This window comes from Python bivittatus, unplaced genomic scaffold (assembly GCF_059951505.1).
Source record: "Python bivittatus isolate LINGU-HERP-01145 unplaced genomic scaffold, Pbiv_v1 ctg000060_np1212, whole genome shotgun sequence".
Lineage (NCBI taxonomy): Eukaryota > Metazoa > Chordata > Lepidosauria > Squamata > Pythonidae > Python > Python bivittatus.
In genome coordinates, this window is record NW_028277044.1 from 15,303,392 (window position 1) to 15,322,414 (window position 19,023).

The 19,023-nt window shown below is 37.4% G+C and overlaps 1 protein-coding gene across 11 annotated transcripts in view; it reads left to right on the plus strand.

Moving 5' to 3' along the window:
• Positions 1-19,023, plus strand: part of ATP11A (ATPase phospholipid transporting 11A) — a 122,897-nt gene that overhangs the window by 75,638 nt on the left and 28,236 nt on the right. For all 11 annotated transcript variants that reach the window (XR_015795401.1, XM_088136524.1, XM_088136528.1 and 8 more), the window contains 14 exons: positions 312-440; positions 1,755-1,858; positions 4,652-4,702; positions 6,041-6,105; positions 7,169-7,250; positions 8,514-8,664; positions 10,230-10,427; positions 11,275-11,448; positions 12,875-13,038; positions 14,075-14,146; positions 14,452-14,525; positions 15,257-15,360; positions 16,027-16,208; positions 16,797-17,048. Coding sequence is in view for 10 of the 11 variants with exons in the window: in XM_088136524.1 (XP_087992650.1) it covers positions 312-440; positions 1,755-1,858; positions 4,652-4,702; positions 6,041-6,105; positions 7,169-7,250; positions 8,514-8,664; positions 10,230-10,427; positions 11,275-11,448; positions 12,875-13,038; positions 14,075-14,146; positions 14,452-14,525; positions 15,257-15,360; positions 16,027-16,208; positions 16,797-17,048 (1,802 nt within the window). In the remaining variant the exon portion in view is untranslated. The remainder of the gene's footprint in view (positions 1-311; positions 441-1,754; positions 1,859-4,651; positions 4,703-6,040; positions 6,106-7,168; positions 7,251-8,513; positions 8,665-10,229; positions 10,428-11,274; positions 11,449-12,874; positions 13,039-14,074; positions 14,147-14,451; positions 14,526-15,256; positions 15,361-16,026; positions 16,209-16,796; positions 17,049-19,023) is intronic.

A 19,023-nucleotide genomic window follows, 5' to 3' on the forward strand; every position in this document is an offset into this window, starting at 1 on the left:
TGTAAACATGGGATTTAAGCCCCATTAAGACACAAACAACAAAACTACACAGTGGCTTAAAACATTCTCCAACCAAGCCAGTTGGTTCATTGTACAGTACTAAGCCAATATTTTAAACTATACTCATTTGATTTATGTGTCACATTAAACAATCTTGTTGAGTTTATATATCATGCTGGACATCATACTAAGCCTTAAAACAGACAAACCACATTTTGGTTTATCGTGATGGTAACAGTGTGTTCACTTTTAAGATGAGTGACTCTAATTCTATTCTAATCAGGATTTTTCCCTGTACATTTTCCCCCTAGGTTGGAGACATTGTGATGGTAAAAGAAGATGAAACATTCCCTTGTGACTTAATATTGTTGTCAAGTAGTCGATCAGATGGCACATGTTTTGTTACAACAGCTAGTTTGGATGGTGAATCGAGTCATAAGGTAACAAGTTTAGTTTAATGACGGTCTAAGGCTGAATATAAGGCATTGGGTGTTTCTCTTGTGTTACAGAACCTCAGCTTATGAATAAAAGTATCTATGTTACTGGAGGACTAAGTAACCGAAAGCTACAGTGTTACTTTTATAGGTGAGACATAAGACAAACCATCACCTCTGAAGGGGGATCAAAACAGGCGAACATTGCACACCTATAAAAGGAGCAGGGTTTCATTTGCAATAGTGTGAGCACCATCTTGCCTTTTTTTGACCCTCCATGCCCCTTGGATGACACTGCATAAGCTGCATTTTAATTCAGTGAGACGTTCTTCCAAATAGACTTGTATAGATTTATGCAGTAAACCCATTAGCACTTCAATGAATTCTACCACCCTCACCTCCATATCTAGAATGGGTTTCCTAAAACGTCAGCTTCAAGTTGAGCTTAGTGTCTGCTGATTTCATGGACATGTCCATGGTTGGTTTGTTTTTTTGGGGGTTTTTTTGGCCACTGTATTTGCTACCTTACAATCCTGGCATTTCCTGGTGGCCAGCCATCGAAGTATGAACCAGGTGTCAGTCTTATTAGTTTTTAAAAGTCAGGCAGGTACTGCCTTGATACTAGGCAGTATGAATTTAGTTCATATTTTTGTCAAATGTCAAAATGTCATTTTGTTAATTTGGGACATGTTTTGTGTAGGAGAGGGACAGGTTCTTACAGGCCCAGGGTCCCCAAAGCCCATTATTTTACAGTCCTAGATCTTAACCCAACGGGCTGCTAGATATTGATGCAGCGGTTGCTACAAATGCGCGGGACTCTATCCTGCCACCGGTCAGCAGGGAACACACAAATTCTGTAGCTGAATGACCTGTGTTGTGCAATCCAGTCTGCTTTGCACTATCACCCTGCCCACTGCAGCACTTGCTTTCACCCTCCCCATGAGATGGATGTGACTCCTCATAATTAAAAGAGTACTCACCGTTGGTTTAATATATGGTATATCCAAATTTGAATCTATTTGGAAAATTAGCTGTGTACCTTTTGAAAATATAAGCTTTCTGATACAGTTGCTAATTTAACATAGTAGAGCCATGGAAAATGGTTTGGTTTACTTACAATTTCAGAATGTCTATCTGCAAAGATAGCTTTTCAGTGGTTATTCAGAACTGCAGAATTTTGCAGTAGTGTTTGACTACTTGTCCACAGATGGAAAGATGAGAAGAGCTGTGTTTCATGTTCAAAGTTCCTGTTTCCAATTTCACTGTTATTTTCCTGTAAGTATAACTACCTAGCTAGTAGCTATACCTTTTTTGTTCCAGACTTACTATGCAGTCCAAGATACAAAGACCTTTCACAGCGAACAAGATATTGATCAACTACATGCTACCATTGAATGTGAGCAACCTCAGCCTGATCTTTATAAGTAAGAATATGTAATTTATTATCATCTTACTTATTCTGACTTCACTATATCACTTTAAGTATATCACTTAAGTTTATCACATTGAACTCCAAGTGTAGAGGTGCACATTTTGAGAAGATATCTGGAACTATGAAGATGGTTCCTAGTTCTTCTCTTCTCTTAGAGAGACCTGTGCCTCAGGTGATCAAGATAAAGCATACCATTGGTCACGATGCTTTTGTGTGAATATGTATTATGACAGATATAGGCAAGGTTGGATATCATACCTAGCTGGATGTATGGTTTAGCAGTTCTGGTTGGTACATGTTGCCTTCTCCTGCAAGTGGCATGGCTACAAGCTATCCTTGGCTTGGATAAGTAGATTCAGCGTTATGTTACAAACACAAAACATTGACTTTGACAGTCAGTCAGAGAAACCTAGAAAACAAATGGATTGATCTTTGTTTGCTAATGGCTCTTTACTGATGAGGTATGATAATGACACATTTCTCAATTATTGGTATGATATTTCATCTAAACATTCTTTTATTCCATTATATGATGACTGTTTTCTGTGTAGTCCTTTTCAGCCAAGTTAATAGTTTAGGGTTAGGACTGAGCAGCTTCAGTTTCTGCCAACTCTTCTTTCATTCCTCCCTGGGTCATCCCAACTGGGATGCTAACTTGAAAAAACCAAGGATAGAGTTACATATCACTTGACTTCTAACTCTACACCAACATTTATTCCTCAGCTGTAATACAGGCCTAGAATTTAGAGCTATCGTGTTCTGTATATATTCTAACCCATTAATGATACCCACGTTGCATTTTGATCATTTTAAATGTTATCATACACAATCAAATTATGTGGAGATGCCTTACTTAAAACCAAATTAAGGTGTGATCCTGGGACATATTTATGTGAAAATCTGAAAAGTGACATGAACATAGAAATGTATATAGAGAAATGAGAGAAATGTATATAGGACTTAGTTATTTGTGGATTGTGCCACTTTGTTCCAGCTAAATCATTTTAATGCCAGTTCCCCAGGGTTTATTAGGTTGCACATTGATGCAATTTTGGAATAGAAACAGAGATCACCTAACACAATAAGCATGACTTCCATGTTAGTAATTTTAGGCACCATTCACTGCATAGGTTCCTGGCCGTTAGCTTTCAGTCTCCCAGTGTTCTCTGCAAAAGCCTCAGAAGCTCTGACTTCTTGCTATCCAAAGTGCATTCAAATCATTAAGAAAGTAAGATCAAATTGAGCTTAGTTCCTGCTGAGTTAGACAAGCATATCCATGCAGTTCTCTTGGTGTGATGCAGAAGTTACTTGCCATTCATTTTTCTGGGATTTCTTTTTTTTAAAAAATGTCTTCGTCCTAGACTTCTCAAATGGCTTCCCATCCGGGGAAACCATGGTCAACTCCACCTAGCTTTTTGGGTCAGCCAAGGTCAGTTAGCTGCTGCTGTCAACCCGGGGAATTCAAATAATTACTGTTAAAGAAAAAGCAGAAGCCTTGTGTGTGTGATTTCAAGGAGCATTCTGCCCTAAATAACTAAAGTGAAAGAACTGGATAGAGTAGAAAATGACAACTGCTAGCCAGCAGCGTCTGCCAGAGGAGGCCAAAATCAGCAAGATGTTAGGTGTGATGTCACAATCTAAGACTTGCCGTTTTTGTCCTTTTGTCCAAAAGAGGTGGGGCATGGATCTCCCTGCGTTGCCCACTCTCTTGTCAGTTTTGACCCTCTCCTGCAGATACCCCTGCTGCTAGCAGATTTACTGCAAAACCTTTGAGTTCCAGGTAGTTTGTGGGAATACCATAACGAAAGAGTGGGTGGACATCCCAAAAGGAAGCTGAAAAAAGGAGTAAAGGAAAATGGGAATCAGTGCAATAACAGGAAGCAGAAGTGAAACTGAGGGATTCAAATGGACTGCAAGAAAAGGGAGTCTCTCTATTTTCCTTCTTCCTTCATTTCTTACAATACTGCTTCTCTTAGGTCAGATCCTAGCTACCTAGCATTAACCCAAGGCTTGAGATACAACAGAGCAGAACTGTGGATGGGGCAGCTGTAGAAGCTTGTGGTGTTTGAAAAAAGAGAGCATGCTATAGTCAACAGCGTTCGTTTAAAAGAAAAAAGTTGATTTTTTAACTAGAAGGAGGGGCTACCTATCCTGGATATAAAGAAAAAAGAAATAAGACTGAATGGCAGATATATTACCTCAAATGGCAGAAATGTAGCCATATGGAAAGGAAGTGTTATATTGTCAATTACTGTGTTGAAATTTTATTTATTCATTTATCTATCTATATATCGATACGGTATATATAGCCGTCCATCTCACAGAGCATGACTGGGTGGCATACAATTAAAAAAATAATTAAAAATTCATAAAAAACTAACAAAAATATTCTCCAATTAAGAACACCAATCAGGATTGCTAGTAACAGATGAAAAATAGGTTTTTCATCATGATATTGCCACGTATAGAATGAGAAAATAGGAATATTCTAAACAAATAAAAATGAACCCCTACCTGTAGGTCTATAATTTATTGAAGTAAAGCAGAGGAAGGGAACTTTGAAGAAAATTAAAATGTTTTGTTGGAGATAGCTAAGGATACAAGCTTTGGAAAGTAGCAGAAAGAACGCCATTGCTTTTGATGGATCATGATGCATTTTTCTACAGGCAGCAGGGGAAGCTCTTTGTATGACCATCTGTACAATTACTAGAATGCGCGTTTCTACTTTCCCACAGCCACACTGATGCTCAGCTTTTCCCTAACTTGGTTTCTTTTTTGCTTTCAGATTTGTTGGCCGGATAAATATTTACCATGAGAGAAACGAGCCAGTTGCAAGGTGAGATTTCAAATACAAATCTGCACATGTTGCCTAGGTAATTCATGCCAGTTTTATCATCAGTTTTTTCACCCTAGTATTAATCAGTAGAAAAAATAACGTTTAATCAGGCATGCACATTTAAATAAATAAATAAGCCTTTACCCAGAGACAGGTTCTCTTGAGTTAAATGCCACTTCTATCATATAACTGGATATTGGATTGCAGTTAGGCAGCTCCGTGCTAACTGGCTGGGGGCCGGATGAGCTGTCAGCTAGCTGAAGTTGGGCTACGTTTCCTTAATCTTTGTAATTTCTGGATGAATATAGCTCAAGGGGAGGTGGAAACCAGGAAGTTGTTTTCTCAGAGCTCCCAATGAATTCACTTTGTTTGTTGCAAAATAATGAAGTGTGGGCTTGTTCCTAATATGGAAGGAGTCTGGACGTGACACAACTTCATATAACCCATGACCTTTTCCTTTGCCATTCCTTTTCCAGCTCCTGTTTTGGGATATTTGGCCCTGTAATAGATCAGCCCTGTTAGCAAATCTTTCAGTACTCTGACATATCTCTGGGATACACCAGCAAAAGCAGATTATGACTCATTGTAACTCCTCCTAGCAAGGATTTCTTTGAATTAGACTTGTACTGTTCATTGCTTTGATCTATTAGGTTTGAATGGTTACAGGTTCAACTTCAGATAGAGTAAACAATTTTTTCTTCTTTACAATTTACTTTTATGTTTAGCATGCTTTAATTGTATTCAGATTTTTGATCCATAGTTAAGATGTACTAATGTTTTTGAAGTATATATGCACTGTTTGCTATCTGTGATCATGCAAACGTAATTCAGGTAAATATTAATTAGTAATATATGTGTGTGCATATTTATGAAATTAAAAATAGAGAATGTACTGCATACAGTTAAAATGTCTGCATCACTGACTCAAGCCACAAACTGCTAAATACCTAATTTTCTAAATCAAATAACTTATCTTGTATGATACGAAGCACAGTGTAATTAAAATGGCATTTTCCCATTAATTCCAATAGGACTGATTAACGAATAAGCAGCATTGAATTCTATAGCAGTTTAGAAAATGCATGTAGAATAATCTGAAGATTTTTGGAATGGTACTCTAATTCTCAGTTTATATTTCGGGAATATATGCACAACAATTTTTAAAGTTTACCTAATGTATTTTGGATTAGGAACTTAGCTTTAATTTTTTATATATTAAATTTGTATTTATGAATTGTCATATTCATGTTACCTTGTTTGTTCTACATTTCATTTGATCCTGAAATGCTTGGTTTGTTTCCTTGATAAAATTAATTTTTATTAATTTTTACTTTGCAGGCCACTGGGATCGGAAAATGTCCTTCTTAGAGGAGCTACATTAAAGAACACAGAGAAAATCTTTGGTAAACTTTGCATATTAAGACGCTGACTTTCAACAGCATCTTTTAATGTAGTACGAATTATCTTTTCTTCAAAAACAAAGTAAAAGAGACCGACAAATAGAGCTATTTTGAGTTGAAAGCAGGGTTGTCAATATGAAACCAAATTATTCTTGAAATGCTAAATTATTCAGTAGTCTGGGTGGGGTGTGAAGGTGGTTCTATTTTTTGTCAGTTTCCATTTTCTATTATTTGCAATTTTCATGAAGTATTTTATTCTTGTGTGGTATCTACAAGAATGGATCACACATAATGATAGCATGACATTATGAAAACCCTGGGTTTCTACCATGATCTCTTGCTGTGCCTGGCAGTCTATGCACAGAGACCATCTTTGGCCTCTGCCAGGCTCCGTTGCCTACTTAATTTTATTTGTTAAACTGTCATTATAAATACTTCAATGCTGCAGAGCTCCAGGCTGTAGCTCTATCTTGTTTTCAAGATATAGGCATAGTAGGCATTCTTAGAAAATAAAAATGGCGAATGCTGTTCCATCAGCCCAGAAAAATGGCCAAGAATGACAAAATGGTAGTCTGTACCTTGTGGCTTGTCTGCAGGTAAATTTGTGGAAATTGGCCTTGCCATCCATAGCAGCCCTTTTGTGAGAATGTCTGTGACCTCACAAAATATCAGACATGTCTACTGGCCCAAAAAGGCTGGAATTCCTTTGGTTGACCAATCAGATTTGGATACATGATAGTGTCACTGAACAGAATAAAGGCAATGTTTTGTTTTCCTCATCCTAAAAGATAGACTGTTTTTTACCCTTCTAGTAAGTAAATAAGTTCATTGTTTTAACCACAGGTCATAAATATGAGCCCTTCTAGATCAGGATTGCAAAAGTAGGGTGGCTTTTTTTAGTGAAACAATAACAAATTAGAATAGCACAACCACCCCATTTTGGTTCAGTATCTATTACTGAATGTACACGGCCATTATTCAATTTATTAGTCAAATCCATAATGGTAATCCTTTCTTCTTCATAATCCCATGTTTTTTTATTTCTGGTTTTTTTTGTTTCTTTCAGGCGTTGCAATATATACTGGCATGGAAACAAAAATGGCACTGAATTACCAATCAAAATCACAGAAACGATCAGCTGTAGAAAAGTAAAGCACCATCAACTGTTCTAATATCTGTGGTGTATGATGGATGAAATGAGTAGGAAAAAGAAAGTATTTATCTGATGAGTAGGGAAAAAAATCTAATAATTTGTGTATCTTTTATTGTAAATAATTACTTGCGTAATGAAGGGTTTTTTGGCATTAGTTTTTCTTAATGTTTTCTTAAAGTTTATTATTAGGAATTTGGATACAGTTTTCAGTTTGTTACAGTTCTAAGCTTTCTAGTTTTGCCAAGATTTTGATGCCGGGCCCTCCTTTATCTCATGCCACTCAGCATCGTTGAGAGTCAGGGGACAAACAAGTTTAATAAATTATTATTATTACCTTCATATTTTAAAGCACACATTCACACATACACACACACACGTACACAGACACATTTTAATATTTTATGCTTGGTTGCAGGCAACCACAGTTATTTATTAATCTGTATTTAAAGAAAAGAGCACAATTCTTTTTCATGGCATTTGTAAATTTCTTTCTTGATTATACTCCTACACCATCTATTTCAGTCAAAATTTAGCTATTTTACCAATAGCTAGACGAGCCCAGTGAGGTTCTGACCCTTGGGTAAAAGAGCTATGAATCTCTACAGTATGTCTCAAAAAATTCTTCAAATGCTTCCTAACACATCTCAAAATGAAAATGGGGTGGAAGGAATGCTCTGTAGGCTCTGCATAAGTTTGTTGGTTTGTTTTAACCTAGCTTGTGTTGAGGCTTTGGGATATACACATCTTTAGGACATGGTGATCGAATGACTGAACTATCCTGGAAAACATCAGTTCAAGTCACCTTTCAGGTTTAACATACATTAGCTGTACAATTAGTTACTTTTAATCTCTTTTCCTCTGTATGAGAATAGAAGAAGATGACCCTTTGAGGAATTATGGGATATGAATATGATCAATGTATTTGGAAATGCCCTTCTATCATATATCAATACTGTGCAGTACTCCTTGTGCATGGATGTAGACAGGCAGTGCTCTCTTTTGTCACATATCAAATTATATCATTGAGAGAGTCTGTGTGTTGAACTACTGAGTTAAAACAATATAAAATCTCTAACAATATATAATAATAGACATTCTTTAGTCTGACTTTCCCATTCTGAAATGGTACTAGATTGTCTGTAAAAATGTCACACGTATATAATGAAAAAGCTTAGATTAACTTAAAATCTAAAATGAATAAAGTTACGTTGTAAAACGAATACATTTCCCTAATAATATTTTCTTTCATCTGTTTCAGATCAATGAATGCTTTTCTTATTGTATACCTTTGTATTCTAATTAGTAAATCACTAATAAATACCACCCTGAAATATGTTTGGCAAATTGAGCAATATCGCGATGAGCCTTGGTATAATAAAAAAACAGAATCAGAAAGGAAAAGAAATGTGGTATGTGAATTACTTCATTCATACTGAGATATAATAATGTACTTAACTTTTAGATGATTTCTGCCCTTCCGTATGTTGAACAAATACAGTCGCTTCAACACAGCTGTTGGCTTCATCCTGTAAGCTGTTGGAAGAATTTTTGCACATTTGTGTGGCCCTCCACAAATGTCACACTGCCGTACTCTGAGCCAGCCAGTGGCCTCTCCAGCTGGCCAAGGGGGCAATCCTAAAAATGGCAGCTATCTGGCATTCTCCCTCCACCTTTCTTGATGCCCTCTCCTGAAGAAGCATAATGCCATTAAGCATTAAGAGTATCAGAAAGACCATAGGAACTTCTGATATTAATCAGTTCAGGATGCAAAAGCCATCAGTATCATGGAACATGCAAGGATAGGCCACTAACAAAGCAGCCCAACCATTGCATATAAAAGGTTCCTACACATGGCAAACAATATTATATCTTTCTGCCTCTACAATTCTGCCAGTCCAGCAGAGGAATTTAAATAAAATAGCATTTTGTCTAGTTATATCCAGCGTTATGCTAGCAAAGGTGTCAGCCTTGTGAGGTAGTCCAGACAAAGCAGATCCAGGAGTACTAGCTCTATCTTTATTGTAAGGTTACATTAACAGAATCTTGCAAGTCTGAAAGTACATCTCTCCCCCCCTTCCCCTTACAGTCCAGGAAACTAGGGAGGGTCCCTTCTGAGACATTTACCATGCTCCCATTCCTTCTGTGGGCTCAGCTGCCTTTTATCTGACTGTTGCCTAGTCTGTAGCTCTTCCTTCTGTCTCTCAAGGTCATTCCCACAGACCATTACATAAGGTGATGGAATACAACTAGCACAAACACTAGCTATACAATTAGCATAACTTCAAGTGAAGTAAGGTTATTCTGATTTTTAAAAGCACTTGCACAAATGAATCAATGAAATACTTGTACAAGAATTAAAATATGGTTTCTACAGATGGCGTAAACCTGGATAGAAAAAAAGATACTGTTGGGAACAAACTTGTGGGTATCTCTTGCTGAATGGAGATGATGTTACTTAAAAATAGCATTGACCCAGTTCAGGTATTACAACCTGATCAACAAGTCACACAAATGAACCAGTTGTTGGCACTTCATTAAGCAACCCACAAACATGGGTTCGAAATCAGGAGGTTTTCTAACCTGGATAATAGAGAACCTTAAACATGGCAGACGGATTTATGAAACTGAGTATTTTTGCAATTGGAAACAAGAAGAGGGAAAGGGTGGTGAAGAGTGCCATGTTACCTGTTGTGGACCAATAAATATGTTTATTGGGGTAGCCCATTAATCCAAGTCTTGGTCTCTCAGCAGTTTTCACTAATTTCCTTTCTCGCATATTAATTATAGAAATCAAAATATATTTTCTCTTACTAAAAAGCAATAATAAAATATTGTCTAAGAGCACAATTATATACAAGTTTAAAAAGAAGTAAATTCAACTGCAGCAGCTTTTCTCAGGTGAACATGTGTAATAGTGTGCTCTAGCGTAAACTAGCTTATATTGATACTTTTATTTTTGTCTTTCTCTTGACAGTTTATCACAGCATTTACAGATTTTCTGTCTTTCATGGTCCTTTTCAACTACATCATTCCTGTATCTATGTATGTCACAGTAGAAATGCAGAAATTTCTTGGTTCTTATTTTCTTACTTGGGATGAAGAAATGTTTGATGAAGAAACAGGTGAAGGGCCACTCGTGAATACCTCTGATCTCAATGAAGAGTTAGGGCAGGTAACTGTCATACCGAAGGAACTATAAAAATATAACAGCTGTCTTTGGAAAGACTAATATTTCAATTTTCCTGGAGTTATTTTTTATTAGAATGCATAATCATTGGTCTGATTTAGAGGATATACAGACTTTCTTACTGATCAGAATTTCTCATAAATCACAGTTGGCTTTAGGTATTTGGTATAAAAGTATGATCAGTAGTTTCAAGTATCCTGTCACTATGTATAAAAAAAGAAGGAAAAAGCTGTGCCTAAGTGCACAATGCATCTTTGCTCAACTCACAACACTAAACATGGTTTGGCAAAGGGTCAGAAAATGTATGACTCTGAATAGTGTCTCTCAACAACTCCAGCAAGAATGCCCAATGACAAAAGTTGCTGGAGAACCACAGGTCATAATTCTCTATTTTGCTGGCTGGGGAATTCTGGGAGTTGAAGTCCACATATCTTAAAGTTGCTAAGGTTGAGAAGCACTGCTTTAGATTATTATTTAAATAATAGTGCAAAAATCATGCAGTATTATGCTGATATATCACAATCTAAGACACATAGTGCCTCTTGCACTGAAAACCTGCTTACCATTTGAAACTCGTACAGATAATTTTTCTGAACCAGGGTAATAAAAATATTATTTTAAACAAAATAATAAAATCACTTTCTCCTCTGTATTGCATTCATTTGCATTAAAGTAGAATGCCTCCTTGAAAAGACTGCAAGTTCTCTAAAGACCAAATGACCCAATTTCAAAAGTCACACCTCATAATTTCAGTTATCAGAAGAGCTTCCCTGATTCCTTAAAATCTGACCATGTAATGTTAATCCTTGTTTTACTATCTGTCTCTTTTCAGGTTGAATATGTCTTCACAGATAAAACAGGGACGTTAACTGAGAACAATATGGAATTCATAGAGTGCTGCATTGAGGGACATGTGTATGTACCCCATGTCATCTGTAACGGGCAAATTCTCCATGACTGTGGTGGAATTGACATGATTGATTCTTCCCCAGGAGGAAGTGGAAAAGTATGAACAGTTTTGTTTTGTTTTTTTAAAGCTGATCCAACATATTAAAAAATCAGGCTTGACATCTTGATTTTCTGGACATGTTTATGTAGTTTTGTTGGCTACCATATGCTCTTGCCTTCCCAGTCTAGCTTACTGCCTTGCTCCATTATTAACAACACTTGAATCATTTAGTGGAAGTAGCTTTTTGTCGGATGGGCATTGTGCTTTAAAAATGTTAAATGCTTTTTTTAAGATGTTCCTATTTGACAGTCATGCCAAAACCACTACTTAAAATCTTTACAGAGAATAATCAAGAATTCTCTGGATGTCAGACAATAAGTGAAGAAAGTATCACTTGAACTTAAACTAAATTGGAGCAACTTAGGCCATGGGCTGCAGCTCAGTATGCTGAATCCAAGGATTGCAATCTTGATGCATCCCTAGTTTGATAAGACAGAAAAAAAGATGAATCTAGGGGATTTAATAGGGATAGCAAGAGCTTGGGAGTGCCCTAGTCACGATTTTTAATCATGTTTAAATTTAAATGTACCCATTTTTATTTTATTTGATGATCACTACACTGATCATTCATTGGTGCAAAGGTAGAATTAATTGCCCTACAATGACTTTGGAGGGTGGACACAATGTTTGCACTTATCATTGTGAAAGAGGCTTACACTGACACATTGACTTTTGTAAGGCACAGGTGTGTTGGCTTCTTTCTCAGAGAAGTTTTCATCAAACCAAACCAACCCCCCCCTCTCTCTGAGAGCTCAAAACAGTACAGATAATCTCACCAGCTGGACTTAATAAAGTGGTAAAAAGTCCTGAATGCAAGTTGTATACTGATCCCGAAATATCATTTTATTACTGATTCAGCATCACAGACTCTCACTCTCATTAGTCTAACAATGGCCCTAAGTGAGCAAGGGAATGGGTATATAGAGAATAATAAGAAAAAAATAGCAATCACACAGGATTTCTTTTGAGCAGCTCAGTCCCCTATAGCTGCACTGCAGCCCAGAAACGGAGTGACTAAACACTTTCTGATGAACAGATCAAGAACACTAGTTCTTCAAATACATTGAACTGTTTTATTTATTTTAGAGATTTTTCTTTAACTGCACTTACAAAGATGGAAAGTCTCCCCTTCCCTTCCTGTCTGCAGCATCTTCTCTTGTGTTCCATTCCACTTTGTTCAGAAGGCCACCCTGACCTTATGGACGAGCTTTAGCAATCAGAGGTGTTGGCGGAAGGAGGGAGAGAGGAATAAAACTTTCCTTCCATCAACTTCCTTAAATTTATCGTGGGATCAATGCTAATATTGCATCCACTTCAGGCCCATCAATCTAATAAATTTAAATGCCCTATATCATTTCTATCAGGTTATAACCTGATACATGCTAGTGCTTTTCATAGAAGTTCTTCCTTTTTAATTTATTAGGACCGAGAAGAGCTCTTTTTCCGAGCTATATGTCTTTGTCATACAATTCAAGTGAAGGAAGATGATATGGTGGATGGAGTAAAGAAAGCTCAGCTTTCAGGAAGATCTTCAGTGTATATTTCATCATCCCCTGATGAAGTTGCTTTAGTTGAAGGGATTCAGAGGTATGTGTCAAGCTAATACAGTTGTCTCTAAAGTTATGCAAGAGGACATGTCTGTTCCATTTCATAATATCACCCCTGGAGGACAATGCTATTGGTGAAAATATGCCTGTGATTGACTGAGAAAAATACAGATCTTAGAAAAACAAAAGTAGGCCTACGTGTCTATGAGATGTTACTTTGGAATCAGAGCCTATAAATAGCTCTAGGTTTGTCTTAATTTCTGCTGAAAAATAAATGTTTCTTCTGTTTTTAAAAGCCCCATTATTGTAATTTGGGTGAATCTTTCTGGCTCAGAGGTTATAATGGTTTTATGGATTAATGATTTCTGAAAGTAGGGTTGTTCACTGCAGAAAAGCATTGATGGGTGGATAAAATACAGGCTCAAAACAGGATAGAATTTCACTATAAAATCTAATGTGAAAAAAGTCACCAGCACAGTATGTGTGTGAGAGATGAGAACAAACAGCAGCTAGCACTGAGCTGCAAAACATCCATTTTATTATTAAAAATATGCTTTTCTCTCCTATTTATTTATTGATACTTACTTATATTTACTATATTTACTTATATTTACTATATTCATTTATTTAGAACTTTGGAAAAGGGGGAAATGGTGAAAATCTGTTTTGAGACCTATTTGAAAGAGAACATGAAGCAGGGAATATCTGCATTCACATCTTTTGGAAAGAATAGTTCACTCTCAACATATATTTATTTATTTATTAAATTTATCCCCACCCATCTCCCCCTAATGGGGGACTCTGGGTGGCTTACAACTCATTAAAACAATAAATAAAAATTCAATTACATAAAACCTATATAAAACCATTACTAAAAAAGAAAGAGTCCAGGAGGCCGATGGTTCAGAGCAGCAAATGCCAGGGCTCTAAGGGGCTAGCCAACCCCACACCTGATGTCTTCCCTCCCCACCCCAGGCCAGATGGCAGAACCAGGTCTTCAAATCTCACCTGTTGTAAACATAAATACACAAATATGATTGTTTTAATCCCTGTTATGTCTATAATTGAATTTTCAGACTTGGTTATACATATTTACGATTGAAAGACAATTTTATGGAAATTTTAAATCGAGAAAATGATATTGAAAGGTAAGTTGTTTTTAATATGAAACAAGGGACACCTGTGGAATACTTCTTGTACATAGTTAATTTAAACTTTTAATGTCATTATAAAAATTACTTGGCAAAGATATTCTGCTTAGTTGATTCTTTAATTTATTTTGGGAAAGACCTAGATGTCTGTAAGTGAATTTTGACTCAGAATATGGAGTTTCAGTGGGATGTTATTTTCCTATCTCAAGAAATATCTGAGAGTAGTGTCCCCATTCTTCTAAAATTAAGAGTGTCTACATGCAAATGTAAGTGATTACAAAATGTTATTTTTTTCCCTTCAGGTTTGAACTATTAGAAGTTCTTAGTTTTGATTCAGTAAGAAGACGGATGAGTGTGATTGTAAAATCAGCAAAAGGTAATTAAAAAAAAAACTTTACAATTTCATACCCAAGGACTTTTTTTTATTTCCAACCCAGTGGGATGTTGGAAAGAAACTACAAAGGAGATTGGAACTCTGTCTGTGTCAGAAAGATAATTCTCAGAGCAGAACAGGACCAGATTTGTTGGGGGAAAAGCTGCCAAAAGAAGGATCTAGTTAGGAAAGCACTACGGTAGATCACATGACTGGGAAGGAAGAGGGAGAGGGCCAATGCCCAGTGCCTAACTTGTTTTAATATAGTATGAATATATTAAAGAAGGTCCATTAATATTTTCAAAAACCTGTTTAGGTTGAAGAGAGATACTATCAGACCCACTAGGTACCCCAGACCAGGAAATCAGCTCCACAGGAAAGCCAGAACTACTTTTATTGAGATGCTGGCTGGGGAATTCTGGGAGTTGAAGTCCACGCATCTTCAAGCTGCCAGGGTTGAGAAACACTGGGTTAGAATGACAGAATCTTGCACGTCTTATTCTGCTGTATCTCCCCACTCCTCTCCTTAGACTGTAGTGAATCAGGGAGATATCTGCCTGAGCTACTTCTGAATATTATATTGTGTCTCAGGACTTAAAAAAAATTTTCAGTCTCTTTTGCCTTGGTAACAGTTCTTGCATATTTTCATCAGGGTCACTTCACTTATTCTCCTCGGATACGTTACAGTACATTTAACAAAGTTTTCTCATTTTGTTTTGTTTATATATTTTCAGAGGAAATCTATCTGTTTTGCAAAGGAGCAGATTCTTCTATATTTCCTAGAGTTACAGAAGGAAAAATAGAACAGATTAGGTCAAGAGTTCAGCGAAATGCTGTGGTAAGATCCAAATTCTAGCGAGTATAACTTACACTGTGTGTCTATAGAACAGAAAGCAATGTAATTTTTCTCAGAGCTTCCAGTTCTGTGGAACCCATTGGTGTCCACAGGAAACCAAGATTCCATCAAAATCATGTGGCAATCTCATGATGCAAATCCCACCCCTGTGTATGCCATTTTTGCATCCTTATGTCTAATGGAAGTACTTAAGTTGCAGTATTTACTTCATGATATCATGAAGCATGTTTTGTCATATGTCCCCTTGGCGTTTCCTGCTCCTTGCATCTGTCTGTGTGTAGAACCAAAGATTTGAATGCTCTAACCCAAAGATCTCACACAAGACTGATGTAATTATACATTTGAATGTTCTTACCTGAGATGTGAAGGTATCATATGACTGTGACCATTTTTAATCTTATGTTAATTTGTGGGACCCTCAGGCATTGTTTTGGAGGATGTCAGCCATACAAACCCTCAAAGGCTCCATCTTCCTGATGCTACACCTTTAAGTAGTATGTTTGTGGCTTAGCATTATATGTAAGCCAAACCACTATAGTTTGTTCAACAAATCATGCCGTAGACCTTTGTATGGAGTAGAGCTCATTAGCAGAGCACGCAACAGTTTCAATGAATATTTTTTGTGCTGCTAAAACAATTATCTTTCAGGAGGGTTTGCGAACCTTATGCATTGCATATAAAAAATTCACACATGAAGAATATGAGATTGTGGAAAAACAGCTTCAAGAGGCAAAACTAGCCCTGCAGGATCGGGAAAAAAAATTGGCAGAGGCCTATGAACAGATAGAAGATGGGCTTATCTTGCTTGGGGCTACAGCGGTCGAAGACCGGTTGGTGTTCTCCTTTCCATTTAAAACTATATGTCAGATACATTATTTTTGATCTTAAATTCAGTTGTGGTAGTTAATTTTCCTCCTGACCCAAGTACCTGTGTGATAAAAAGGCCCTGACCCTGATAGCTAGATTGGTTAAGCATAGTTTCTCAGTTTGGACAACAGAGGACAACTAAGACTTCCTGATTTATTGAGGCAAGGTCAAAGGGATTATTTGGGAAATGGGGGGGAGGCTTTTTCATTTTTCAATGCTAAGATACAAGTAATCTGAATGCAGCCTTAGAATTCCACCCAGCTTAGAAAAAATGATTGCTCTTAACAGCAAATGTAAAACAGTTGAAAAACACACTGTGGTTCTTCCGAGAGGAAAAACTTAACTCCTGTATCAAAGTAAAACCATTGAACAATTTGATAATAAGAACTAAATACTTACTTAATACCATGATAGAAAATGTGTTGTTATAAGGAATTTAGACCTGAGGATTTCCCTTATATGGAGGCAAAATCTTTCCGTGGGTGGTAAGAGATTCACTTTATTTTTAATTCCAAATTTTGTCAGTTGTTGTTGTTGTTCCTGCTTCCTAGGTTACAGGAAAAAGCTGCTGATACAATTGAGGCTCTGCAGAAAGCTGGCATTAAGGTATGGGTTCTGACAGGAGACAAAATGGAGACTGCTGCAGCTGCCTGCTATGCCTGCAAGCTATTCAGAAGAAATACTCAAATACTTGAGTTAACTACAAAGAAAATAGAGGAACAGAATTTGCACGATGTACTGTTTGAATTGAGCAAAACTGTCCTAAAGCACAGTGGCAGCTTAACAAGGGACATCTACTCAGGGTAAGTTGAAAATACGTGTTCAAAACTGAAGCTTTCAGGAATAAAATGAAATACAGATTTTAAAATATCTTCCAGTGTCCAGAATATAAACTCTGTATTCTTCAGCTGAAGATACATAAGCTGTTAGTAGTTCTTTAACAGGTATATCTGGAATACCTTTTGGGCACTGCAGATGTCTTCATGCCTTCATTATACAGAATCTCTGAGCTTCCTTTTTCATGACACTCTTCTCTGGACCAGGAGGGCCTTCAGATTCTCACACTTTGGATACCTTGCATTTGGACTATTGCACTGTGTTCTCTGTGGGTCTGCCCTTGAAAACTACTTGGAAGCTGCAGCTGATCCAGAATATGGTGGCGTGTCCATATGACACCCCTGCTTGGTGTGCTGCACTGGTTACCAGCAGACTTCCAGATGCATTTTGGGGTTCTGGTTATTGGTCTCTGACATTGACTGGGAGGAATTTTTTCCCGCTCCTTCATGCAGATTTTTTTCAGCTGGGCAATATTTGAGGCTTTTCTTGCATGCACAGCCCATTTCAAATCACCCCACAGCATCTTGATGGAATTTAGGTCCAGGTTTTGACTTGGCCATCCAAAATTCTCCTTTTCTCTTTTTCAGCCATTCCTTAGTAGATTTATTGGAATGTATGATGTCGTTGTCATGTTGCAAGGTCCACTTTCAGTTGAGTGTCAGTCTTCTGACAGAGGGTCTCACATTATCCTCAAGCACCCTCTGGTACAATGAAGAATTCATGGTGGATTCTGTGAGGGTGAGCTGCCCAAGCCCTGATGCAGCAAAGCAGTCCCAAACCGTAATATTTCCACCACTGTGCTTTGCAGTTGGTATCAGGTTCTTCTGGTGAAATGCCGTCTTTAGTTTTCACCAAACATGTCTTATGCTACTATGGCCAAATAAGTGCCTTATTTGTCCAGAGCATATTGTTCCAGTAGTCTTTCTGAAGGCCTCAGAGAGCTCTTTTGATCTAGATATGTGTATAGATATACACCCTTCAACAACAAAGAGCAAATCAAACTAAATGTCTGAGTTTTTAATAAGACAGGTTCCTCCCAGATCTTCACTAGCAATGTTGTAATAATTGGCACCGGCTCTGATGCACCTGATTCTTAGGTATTTGAGATAGTGATAAATGTAGGGGTGTACTTACTTTTTCCACATGCAAAATTTGCATTTATGTTTACTGAAATTACAAGTTTCATGATATTTGCATGAAATTTGTTATATTAGATCCCCTTCATCAGTTTTGTTGAAATAAAGATCAAATATTTCAACCCATCCCACCAAATCTCACAGAGAGGGCATGCTCCAGATCCCCACGGTAAAAGAACTTCGATTAGCGGGGTCCAGGAGGCGGGCCTTCTCTGCTGTGGCCCCCGCCTTTGGAACATCTTGCCCCCAGAGGTGAGACAGGCCCCCTCACTCCAGGCCTTTCGGAGGGATTTGAAGACCTGGCTCTGCCATCTGGCCTGGGGCGGGGAGGGAGGATATCAGAAATGGGGTTGGCTGGCCCCTTAACGGCCTGGTGTGGCCTCTATTGGCCTCTTGGATTTTTTAGCCTTTTTATCTTTGTAAGTCTGGTTTTTATAACTTTTAATTATGTATTTCTGATTTCAGTTTGTTGTAAGCTGCCCAGAATCCCCCGTTGTGGGGAGATGGGCGGGGACAAGTCTATTATATAAATAAATAAAATAAATAAATAAATATCTGTACGTTGAAATATGTTGAAAAACTCAAACTTTCAGTGGGGTGTACTTTCTTTTTCACATGACTGTAGTTGTCCTTTTGCATCCATTCACTTAAAGCTTGTTGAGCTACACTGGGAACAGTACCACTCACTTATGTGGAGCAGCAGTTATGGTAACCTGCAGCAATCACCTGGGACTTTCAAATTTATTTTCTTTTTTCTCGTGCTCCTCAGAAATTGTGTCCACCAGCTTTCAGTCAATTATAGTTG